The sequence below is a fragment of the Poecilia mexicana genome, unplaced genomic scaffold (assembly GCF_051168715.1).
Source record: "Poecilia mexicana isolate PSO_F unplaced genomic scaffold, ASM5116871v1 scaffold_14, whole genome shotgun sequence".
NCBI lineage: Eukaryota > Metazoa > Chordata > Actinopteri > Cyprinodontiformes > Poeciliidae > Poecilia > Poecilia mexicana.
This window is the reverse complement of record NW_028263383.1, coordinates 1853179-1863734: the sequence shown is the minus strand read 5'-3', so window position 1 is coordinate 1863734 and position 10556 is coordinate 1853179. Positions and strand designations below refer to the sequence as shown.

The following is a 10556-nucleotide window of genomic DNA, read 5'->3' as shown; positions in this document are numbered from 1 at the left end:
CGGTGTACTGCAGGCAAGAATTCACATACACGACACAGAAACACACAACTGTATGGTGAATTAGGCACTTAGATGGAAAATATCTACTTTCATCAAAGTTTGATGGTTTGCTTGTGTCCCTTGTAGTTGTTTTGTGTGTTTGTTTTTCTTTATTGCAGAACTAATTAGAAATGACTTGAACATAAGTGCACATAGAGACTGCCCTGCTGCATTAGTAGACTTCTTAGTACTTTTTTCGTCCTCTTCTTTGTCTTCTTTTTTGTTTTATATGTTTTCATTTTAATGTATCATAAAATATCTTTAATGACCTCTGGAAGAAAGAGGATAATTGGTGTTCAATTTAAAAAGTCAACATTTCAAAACTGTGGCATACATTTTCATTTAGCACCCTCATCTTGTTGAACCCCTTTCTGCTCCAAACAGCAGGTAAGTCGAAAACATTTTGAGGAACTTCATGAGAGATTTTCTCTCTCTTTTTTCGCTCCAATTCATAAGTACCAAATGACATAAAATAATCCAAGTCTTCTAAGCAATTTTAGAACAAGATGTAGATTTTATTTTGGGGTAGTAGAGTAAAGGGAGAAGACTGTCAGTGTGCATCACCCTTCTCAGATTTTTATTTGTGACATGTTTTTTTTTTTATCATTCTCAGTCCACATCAACATTATATTTAGCTCAAATAAAAGACTTTGACATTTGTGGCAGTAACGTGAACTATGTTTGTCCAGCGAGCCTTTTTGGAGAAATGTATCTAACTACCATGAAAAAGCTCACTTTGAAGCTTATCATGGAAAACTCCAGTGGACACCACAAATAAACAGGATGTTTCAGAAACAATTCTTCAGTTAATATCAGTCCTCTGGCTTTCTCCCAACACGTGAGAAGTGTTCCCAGTTGCTTAAAAATTACCAAGGGTTCTTCTGTGACCTTGTCATACACTTCGCTCTTAGAATGATACTTTAAGGTTAACCACCACAGAGGAAGGTAATAGTGGTCTTTGTTTCCTCATTTTCTAGTCATTTTGCAACTGTTTCGAGATGATTATTTAACCCTTTCCAATGTAATTAACGACTTTACTTCTGAATGTATTCAAAACCCCCCTTTCTTTTTACGTATTTGGGGTTTTTTTTTGTCCCAAGTAAAACGTCTTTGAATGAGTCTGTCCCTCTATTTTTCTGAATAGAGATTATTATTTAAAAATAATCAAATATTTCAACTTCACAGGATTTGTTGACTTGTGCAGCCTGTACAAGAGGGACCCAAGCACTCTTTGCCCAACAATGCTGGCAAAAAATAAAGATCAAGTTGAGGTTTTCCACTGGAAAAATATGAAGATGTAGGTTTCACACCAATCCAAAAACATCAAAGCTGTCAAAACAATGATGTGCTTTATTTCTACAAGTTATGTCAAAGCAGCTAGGGCCACATCCTGAAACATTAAAGAGGTGCTATTATGTATTTTCTATACACAATACTTTCTATACCTCTTTTTGCTAAGCTATTTCTGACCAAGATGGTAAACAATTTCTGTAGTTTGTCATTATTTTTATTAGCAGTAGGAAAATAAGAAATCAATCAAATAACTTTGTGTTTTGAGATTATTACTCAAACACAAATTGATGATCTTTGGAAATATAACGCATCCTTCAGGTCCCGTGGGGGATTTTTTTGTGCTTATTATTTAGTTCTTTAAGCCTGACACTTTTTTTTTCATTCTCCACTTTGCTTTGCTTAAATTTTAAGTAAACTCAGCACAGCATGTTTTCACTTTCAAAGCTGCTAAGATAAGTAAAAACACAAAAGGGAAATCACATACTAACACTAACAGGATGATGAAGCTTATTGAAAAGCAGAAAAATGAGAGTGTAATAAGGCATTGTACAGAAAGTCCCTGAATCGGAGGACAAGTAGCGTCAAGCCTATAAAACAATAGAAAAGTTCCTGCAAACTCAATAATAGAATAATTTTTGGGTGCAGAGGGGGGTTAAAATGTCTTTGCATGTTTCGCAATCATTTAAGAATTCATAATTTATTACATTTATTGAATTTATTAATCTTTTCTCCTGAGAGTTGGTCAGTGGGTGGCTGTAGACGTGCAACAGCTAAAGTGACTTATTGTAAGTTAACATGCTGTTTATATGGTAACCAATCACATGTGACACTTTTATTCATTGTTCTGCTGTAGCGCACACACAGCACAAGTACAGTGAAATCTTAAATAAATTGCAAACAATTATGCAAGCGAAAAATTAAAACTCTATTGACAGTTTAATTATGAAATTATGCATTATATTATATTGGTGACACAAAGAATGCTGTGATATTTCCATTTATTATTTAATGTGCTTGTTTGTGATTTTAATTAAATAATGCCATGTGGAAGCATACAACAATTTGTTTCTTTACTGGATTGGGAAACTCATGGCAACATGCTTAACATTAATTTAATATTCATTTGTGTAAAACAAATGTGTGCAAAGGTTTCTGGACTTGGCTAAGTTTGCAATGTTCCACGATCCAAACCACACCTTTGCTAGAAATCATTTTGTTCAAACAAAAAAAATGAAACACATCACACTTTTGGCAGCTTTGACATTTTTATGAATCATATTTTACATGTTTTGTCAGTGGTAAAAATTTGAACAGCCACCATTTGTTAGTTTTCTTTTCTAATTCTGCAATCCTTATCATAGCTTTTCGCCTTACATCAAAATCCAATATCAATTAAGCACAGGTTTATTTTTTTCTCAGGGCAGAGAGACGTGATAAAAGCAGATGGGATGAAGCGGAGCATCAAGAGAAAAATTGGAGCTAAGCATAAAAACTAAAGAAAAGCAAAAAAAAAATTCTGGGAAGTCATGATTTGATGCAAGTTTCATTTTTCACTTGGCAGGTTTCATCTACATGAATTCGTTGAGGAAGCTGTTTACTGTTCCCTCGGGGGTGTCTTCCACAGGCTTTCCGTGACAAACAGAGGGCACCACAAGGAGGTCAGGATCCTTGACTTCCAGTTCGACATCCATGTTGCTGTGAAGAAAAAAAAAAAAAGCATGAAATTTACAGGGAAATTTGGCGATGTTACCCATTACATCCTGTTTCTACATGGCCAAAAGAACCACCTAAAACTAACCTGAAGATGAATGATGTTGTTTCAGTGAAATAGAAAGTGGACACTGGCAAACATCCCATGGTTACAGACATGGAGTAAGAACCTGACAGAGAAATCAGAAGTCAGACTTGAAAACTGCTGAAGTTATGAAGCCGTACTGAAGTCGCATCTCATAGAAACTATTCCACCTTTCATATTTGTCAGTGGTCCAGTCCAGATAGTGACTTTCAGCCCCTCGCCTTTAATGGAGGAGCTCCCGGTGGTCACTGTACTGTGAAACTTGGCGTCATCAGGAATGTCAAAAGGATGCAAGGACATTTGAAGCTTTTTCTTCTCACAGCTATGGTTTTTGATGTCAATCTCATAGAAAATCCCCTGTTGAAAGCAAAAACATCTTCCCTTGTCAAGTCATGACACAACCTCAACGTGACATTTCTTTGGAGGGGGGGAAGGGGAGATATTTATGAGCTACCTCATCGAAAAGCATCAGCAGATCCAAATCAAGTGATGTGTCTGTCGGGTGACTCTCGTTGGACGTGAACCGCAGTTTCCTGCCCACTGAGTCGTAAGTGAATGACCCAAATGCTTTTGTTTCACCTTTTAGGTTCATCTGTCCAAAGACAAGAGCATTTTACATGTTTTTTTTTTTTTTTTTTTGCATTCCTGGTTAGATCTTAATCACAATAAAGATAAAGACTCACCACACTCATCAATCCAGTCATGTTGTGCGTATCTGAAACAAAAGAGTAACGTAAATTTATCCACCAGGCAAACCACACTGAAAAAGAAAATTATACAACCTTTGCAGAAAGCATTAAACATTCTTAGCCTTAAATAGACAAAAGGGTATCAAGAGAAGTGTTAGAAGTGTCTTACGACAAGGCACGTGATGATGGTCTGCATGGGTGGTGGTGGTCAGACACACGAAGACCAGCAGCGTGACGGTTGCAAACATTTTCCTGATCCAACAACGGTGACAAAGTAATGTTAGAGATGGCAAAAAGGGAAGGAACCAAGAGCACATCTGTCTGTCTGTGAACCAACAGCAGCTTTTATAGAACCAGAGCCTGGCACAGAGTGCGATGCTTGTGTAAAAGAATACCCAGGACATAGCCCCCTCCTGGACTTCAAACATCACATCGTCTTAGCATCTCAACTTGTGACTCCCCAGGTGGTGACCCAGATGATCAAATGTTTAGTCCAGCTTCTCTGTTGTGTTTGTCCAGCTGTCCTGGCCTGTTGTTCAACGTCTCGCTGCCTTCTTCGAGACCCCTTCAGTGTGAGCGCGACCTCTAAGGGGAAGGAAGGTTCATGTGAGGTAAAGCACACAACCACAAAATATTCTTGGACGTTTTTCAGAAGGCAGTGATGTTCCTTAGACATAATAGAGCTTTAGGGAAACGGGCAACAAGGTCTTCCAGAGGTTTGTTACATGACCAGGACCCTCATGAATGAATAACATTTTACACAAAATCTATTTTGCCTCCAACGTTTTTCATATACTTGGAACAATACGTGCAGGTCATTTTCTGTAGGACAGTGACTAAACTCTTGGCAAACTTGTAAGCACATGTGGGTTTGTAATTGTTGCGTATTAGCAGTATATTTTCATTTTCTCCTGTATAACGTTTCCAATACTTTGTAATTCAACAATCATGTCATTTAATGCTTCAATTATTTCTGTACATCAAATTGCCACAGACTGCAGGTGGAAATTAGAGCCTGCAGCTAAATATGGGTTATTTGCATGGCAGGCTAAAATATTCTGGTTTATTAACATGCAAAGAGCTTTTAAATCATTATCTATTTCAATAATGACATCTCCACATAGATACAGAAAGCTGTAGTAAAATATGTTAGTAGGTCTTTCAATTTATAATCAGAAATTTTAATATGTGATTAAGATTGCGTATAAAAGTGATACTTTACAAATTGGAAAAGTGTACCGTACAGAGGCCATACTTTTTCTGAAAGATGTCAACTTCATACAAATTCAGTACATATCAAGCAGGATAGATTAATTAAAAATATATTTATGTTGTACAATATTTGAAACTGTTTGTGAATATACAGTATTTTGCACTGGAGATCAACATAGATATAACATTTTTTTATGTGCATGCTTGATAAAACTCCTAGGTCATCCAAAAAAAAAAGTTTAGAAAAGAAACTACTTTGAAATATGTTTCCAAGGAGTCATTATTTTTATGAGTCATTATATGAGAGGGAGCGGGAAGGGGCCTTGCCTCTAAAGGGGAGAGTAGTTCTGCAAAAAGGCAATCTTATAGGAAGTAAATTTTTCCCTGAACTACAATCAGGATTTGAAACTAAAACATTAAACTTGGCATTTTAAGTTAAACTGTACTGGTAGAATTTACTTTAAAGATGAAGGTCATAAAGTCATGCAGATTTTGACATTTATTTAATATCGAGTGCTGACCAAGCAAACCAAAGTAATGATACTTTGGTTTACTTGGTCTAAAAAATTTAGACGGTTTTGATTTTGCAGTACCTTCAGATGACATTTGCTGTCATTTAGTGATAGGCAAAGGAAATAAGCTTAATTGAACTAAATCAAAAGTGTAATGCGTATGTAGTTGAAATGTAAGAAATAGGAAAACAGAGAATGACATTGCTTCAAATCAAGTGTGTTGCATGTGTTTGTTTCTTTCCCTTTAGTAATAGTAAAAAAATCTAATATCCATTCTCTGGATTGTTTAAGAAGCCTGATTGACCAAAATATATGTTTCTGTATAGAGTTAACATTTAATCAGCAGACACCATTTAAAGTTGTTTTTAACAGTCTGGATGGATTATTTCTAATGCTAATGCTAGAAAATGTTTATTTTTTTCCTGCATATTCTGTATGCGGTGCCTTTATTTAGCAGGCAAAAATGTATACTGTTTGAACATTTTTTTGTCATGTGTTTGCAATACAGTCACAAACTTCAACATATGGTTGGGGGATTTTGAATGATACACCGACACCAAGCAGAGCATAATTTTTGAATAAATAAATATTATAGGTGGTTTAAAAGTTCCTTATAAATTTAATTCTGAAAATAGAATCCAATTCATCCAATCCATGCGGTGAGTAAATAATGCATCTGTAAAGAATGTAATTAGTCAGGGAATTAGCCATGATGCCCATGGTAATATTGCTGATTTGCACAGAACAGCAGACAACAATGAAAAACAGGCTGGTGTATGAAAGTCTTTAAGGTGGAAAAAGCTTGTTGGACTTGGTTTTGGGTTTTGTTTATTTCTATGTTTCTTAGTTCCTCTTTTATTTTAGGCTAGCCATGTTTTTGTTTAGTTCTTTCTTAGTTATTCTAGTTTAATTTTGTGTTCTTATATTTGTTAGTATTAGAACCCCAGATTGTTTTGGAGTTTATTCAAGTCTGATTATTTTGCATTCCTTAGTCTTTACTTTGATTACATCATTCTAGTTCAGTTCTTCTTAGTGTTTCTAAGGTTTCTAAGGTTTATTTCTTGTTCATAGTTATTCTTCATACTCTAGTTTTATGTTTCTTTAGTCTAGTTGTTCTTTAGGGTTAGATGGCCTTCCTGTTCCCCTGTGTACTCTCCCTCGCCCCCTTTGCCACTTTCTCTCTCTCCGTCTCCTCACTCATTAATGTTCAGCGAGTTACACTTTGAATGAAGCGACCACAATGTGTATGTGAAATTAAACAAAGAGTGCTATTTTCTTGCTTGCTTCAATAGTCCTTTAACAACACAGATTAAAAGGGAGAAAAAAAAGCCACATGACTTATCCCTCCTTGCAAAGCCAAGCACATGATTAACACATGTGCCGGTATGCAATTTACGATAAAATGAATTGGATGAGTGGGTGTCTGTTCAGACTTGCAAGCACTTTTTGGAAGGAAAAGGAAAAGCAAAACTAAAGCTAAAGCGGTTTTTAAAACCACAAATGAACTAGATTGGTAATAGACTGATAGTAAATTGCAAGTGTCACATGGGAAAACTAGTATTAGCATATCGGTAAGTTTCAAATGAGGAAGTGAAAATGAGGAAAGCCCTTCTTCATGCAGATCTTCCCCCTTTACTAACCACAACATTAGTTTCCCCCCAAAAGGAATCACCCATGGCAAGCAAATTCTCTTGCAGTTTTCATTCAGTTAGAAATTATGTATTGATCATCACAAATAGTTCATAAGGAGGAAACTTAATGTCTTTTTAGCTGCATTATTTTATTTTTGCCACTGTAAAATTGGCACATCCAGCAAGTTTCATCAGAACCAATATCTCTTTTACAAAATAGAACACATGAAATTACAAGGCAAATGAATCAACCAGCCTTACAAAATAGAAACAGATACAAATTTTTGTTACATTTAGAAAACTTTAAAATCCCATGTGTTTTAAGTGGAAATGCTTTCTGCAAATAACAGGTAAAGGTACATGCATGTTGCTGAGTAACAGATAATCTTGAAATAACTTAAAAGTAGAAATTGGCATTAAAAACTGCATGTTGGTCAGGTTGTGGTTTCAGTGGTATGTAATGGTTGACACAAAAGGGAAATTATGCCCCTTATTTACGTGCTCATAAGACAGTAATGTATGCTAACACAACCGTACATTGAAGAAAAGTAGTGTGACAAAGAATTTTAAATAAAATTTGCCAGCAAGATAAGACATGGTCATTTCTCGATAAGAGATATTTAGCACTGTTTGTTTTACTATGTCAATTATTAGAGATTTTATTGAAAGCATTTATATAAATTAATTTAATAACTGTGGGATTAAAAAAACCCATCTAATTTGAGATTAGGAAAAATTTTAATAATTCCAAGGAAAGCACAATATATCAGTATCAACATTGGTATCAGTCCAATAAAGTAAAACTGGTTGGATATGAACAACCTGTTGTTGGGAACCAGGCTGGGTTAGTGTTTTTCCAGGTCCATCCACCAGAGGGCACCTTGTGGCTGTTTTTCCCCAGAGGTTGGACCAACAGGTCTTGGTTGACACACCTGCAAGAAATAATCATCACCGTGAGGAGTATATGAGCAGCAGGCGGCCAGTTCCTCCTCGCCAGAGTGTTTGCCAGCATTGGTACACAGAGCCCTCATACTGTTGCTTAACAGCCTTGAGATTTTGATACGTAACTTCTTCATAGTCTAATCTGTCTTTGTGGATCCTCTCTAGGTCGTTGCAAGTTCCATCGGAACCGTTCGAGTTACCTGAGTCTCGGAGGAATCCTCTCGTGCCGCTTCTGCACCGTTTCCTCTCTGTCTTGTGAGTTAGACCTACCTGTCCGCCCTCCAGCCTTGTGAACCACCTGAGCAGCCAACACCTGGAAATAGCCTCGCCCTCCTGGCTCCGCTTGCCTCTCCCCGCTCGCTCTCCAGCCACTGCAAGTAAGAACTTATCGAGTTTCCTTAGAACTGAAGTTTCCCATCCGCATTTGAACTCACCATTGCTCTCTACCTGTGTGCAGTAATCCCCAGATCCTGGACCGAAGGAAGATAAAACTCCAACTGACTGTTATATCTTTTCTTTTGTCAGAGCTGTAAATAAACCTTTTGACTAACCCATTCTCTGAGTGTTTCTGCATGTGGGTCAAGAATCTCAAACCCATCATGACAGAACACTCTGGCCAAACCAAAGACCCAGCAGAAGCAATTCAGAGAGAGCTTCATCACCAACAAACTTTAATCCAGAGCCATGAAGCCGCACTTCAAGAACTGGGGAAGCGACAGTCGGAGACAAACAACCGTCTAGCCGAGCTAACTGATTTTCTCCGCGATAAGTTCCGACAGGCATCTCCTCCGGATTCAACTCCAGATCCGGCCCAGGAACCCGCTCAGCCCCCGGTCCCGATCCAGACCACATTTTCCGACTGCCAGCTGCCAAGTCCTTCAAGGTTTGATGGAGATCCCAGAAGATGCAGGGGATTTTTAATGCAGTGCAATATTCAGTTCAACCATTCACCTCATAAGTTTCCTCATGATTCAGCTAAGATTTCATATATCATAGCACATCTGTCAGGTCGCGCCCTAGACTGGGCAGAGGTTAAGTTCACGTCCATTCCCCAATATGGTTGCACATTTGACGAGTTCATAACTGAGTTCAAACAAGCCTTTAACCAAGAGACTGATAAATCGTTAAGTTCCAGGGCTCTGTTGAAACTCAAACAGGGACAGAAGTCTGTAGTTGACTTCTCCATCGATTTTCGCATCCAAGCAGCCGCTTCGGGCTGGAACGACTCGGCCTTAAAGAGCGTGTATTTAGACGCTTTGAATGACTCTTTAAAAGATGAACTAGCCACACTAGATGAACCAGAATCACTTGAGGATTTAATTAAGTTGTCTATCAGATTGGATAACAGAGTTCGAGCGCGAGCCAGGGAAAGAGGTAACAGAAATCCGCCGCCTGGACCACAACTCGTTCCCCGCAGTGCGGTGCAAACAGAAACGGTACCGAATCCCACAGATCCAGAGCCCATGCAAATTGGCCAAGCCAGACTCTCTCCCGAGGAGAGACAACGTCGGAGGCGGGCAAGACTCTGCCTCTATTGCGGGGAGGCAGGACACTATGTCGCCAATTGTCACTTGCTGTCAAAAGCCAAGGTCCGTCAGTAGGGACGAGGGAGCTGGCGGACCATCAAATCTGTTCTGACTCACCTCGTCTATTATTGCCGGCTACCATTCTCTGTCATAACCGCACCATGCCTATTTCTGCACTACTCGACTCGGGTTGTGAACGTAACCTCCTCGACTCCAGTTTAGTCCAGCAGTTGGAGATAGAAACCGTTCCTCTTCAAACCCCTCTCCGTGTGTCTGCTCTCGATGGTAAGGCACTCCCACAGATCACTCACCAGACCAAACCAGTTCAGCTAGTAGTCTCAGGTAACCACTCTGAAACCATATCTTTCTATGTCTTTCCTACGGCAAGTTCTCCGCTAATTCTAGGTTTTGAATGGTTACAACAACACAATCCTAATATCAACTGGTCAGACCAACACATTGAATCATGGTCAGCATTTTGTCATTCCACTTGTCTCCGCTCAGCCGTTTCTCCAGGTCCGCCCCCGGCAGAAAGTAATGGGGCTGACCCTCCAGATATTTCCGGGGTGCCCGCCGAATACCATGATTTAGCTCAGGTTTTCAGTAAATCCAAGGCATCCTCTCTCCCTCCCCACAGACCATATGATTGCGCTATTGATCTCCTGCCGGGAGCCCCTCTACCCAACAGTAAACTTTATAACATCTCTAAGCCAGAGAGGGAAACCATGGAGAGATACATAAAGGAATCATCAGCTGCAGGGATTATCCGACCGTCCTCTTCACCTCTGGGTGCGGGTTTTTTTTTTTGTCAGCAAAAGAGACGGGTCTCTCAGACCATGTATTGACTATAGAGGTTTGAACCAGATAACGATTAAAAATAAGTATCCTCTACCACTTCTCTCTTCAGCGTTTGAGCC

General features: G+C 38.7%; 1 protein-coding gene and 1 long non-coding RNA gene across 5 annotated transcripts; one reads left to right on the top strand and one right to left on the bottom strand.

The window, feature by feature from the left end:
- Positions 1-2578: 2578 nt before the first annotated feature.
- epd (ependymin) lies at positions 2579-9889 on the bottom strand. 4 transcript variants are annotated; one of them, XM_088012539.1, is made up of 9 exons: positions 8314-9094; positions 7994-8103; positions 4212-4401; positions 3986-4068; positions 3811-3842; positions 3582-3719; positions 3298-3484; positions 3131-3212; positions 2579-3027 (listed from the first exon to the last, which is right to left on the bottom strand). In XM_088012539.1, exons 4-9 carry the CDS (start codon positions 4062-4064, stop codon positions 2901-2903), a joined length of 645 nt encoding a protein of 214 aa, XP_087868665.1. In that variant the 5' UTR covers positions 4065-4068; positions 4212-4401; positions 7994-8103; positions 8314-9094; the 3' UTR covers positions 2579-2900. The 4 variants fall into 4 exon arrangements, with proteins under 4 accessions (XP_087868665.1, XP_087868664.1, XP_087868663.1 ...); XM_088012538.1 differs by lacking the exon at positions 8314-9094 and adding an exon at positions 9757-9889 and having other exon boundaries at positions 3986-4401; XM_088012537.1 differs by having other exon boundaries at positions 3986-4401.
- Positions 8075-8667, top strand: LOC148155424 (uncharacterized). The gene is made up of 2 exons (XR_015765304.1): positions 8075-8185; positions 8279-8667. It is a non-coding gene; the product is annotated as an uncharacterized LOC148155424 (long non-coding RNA).
- Positions 9890-10556: the final 667 nt, after the last annotated feature.

What these genes read in the sequence shown, in the direction of transcription:
- epd (XM_088012538.1), bottom strand. Translation starts at nt 4,244, where the DNA reads ATGTTTGAAGTCCAGGAGGGGGCTATGTCCTGGGTATTCTTTTACACA. An exon ending in TGACTGGATTGATGAGTGTG is followed by an intron (nt 3,720 to 3,810) that starts GTGAGTCTTTAT and finishes GTCTTTGGACAG; the next exon opens with ATGAACCTAAAAGGTGAAAC. An exon ending in ACAACATCATTCATCTTCAG is followed by an intron (nt 3,028 to 3,130) that starts GTTAGTTTTAGG and finishes TTTTCTTCACAG; the next exon opens with CAACATGGATGTCGAACTGG.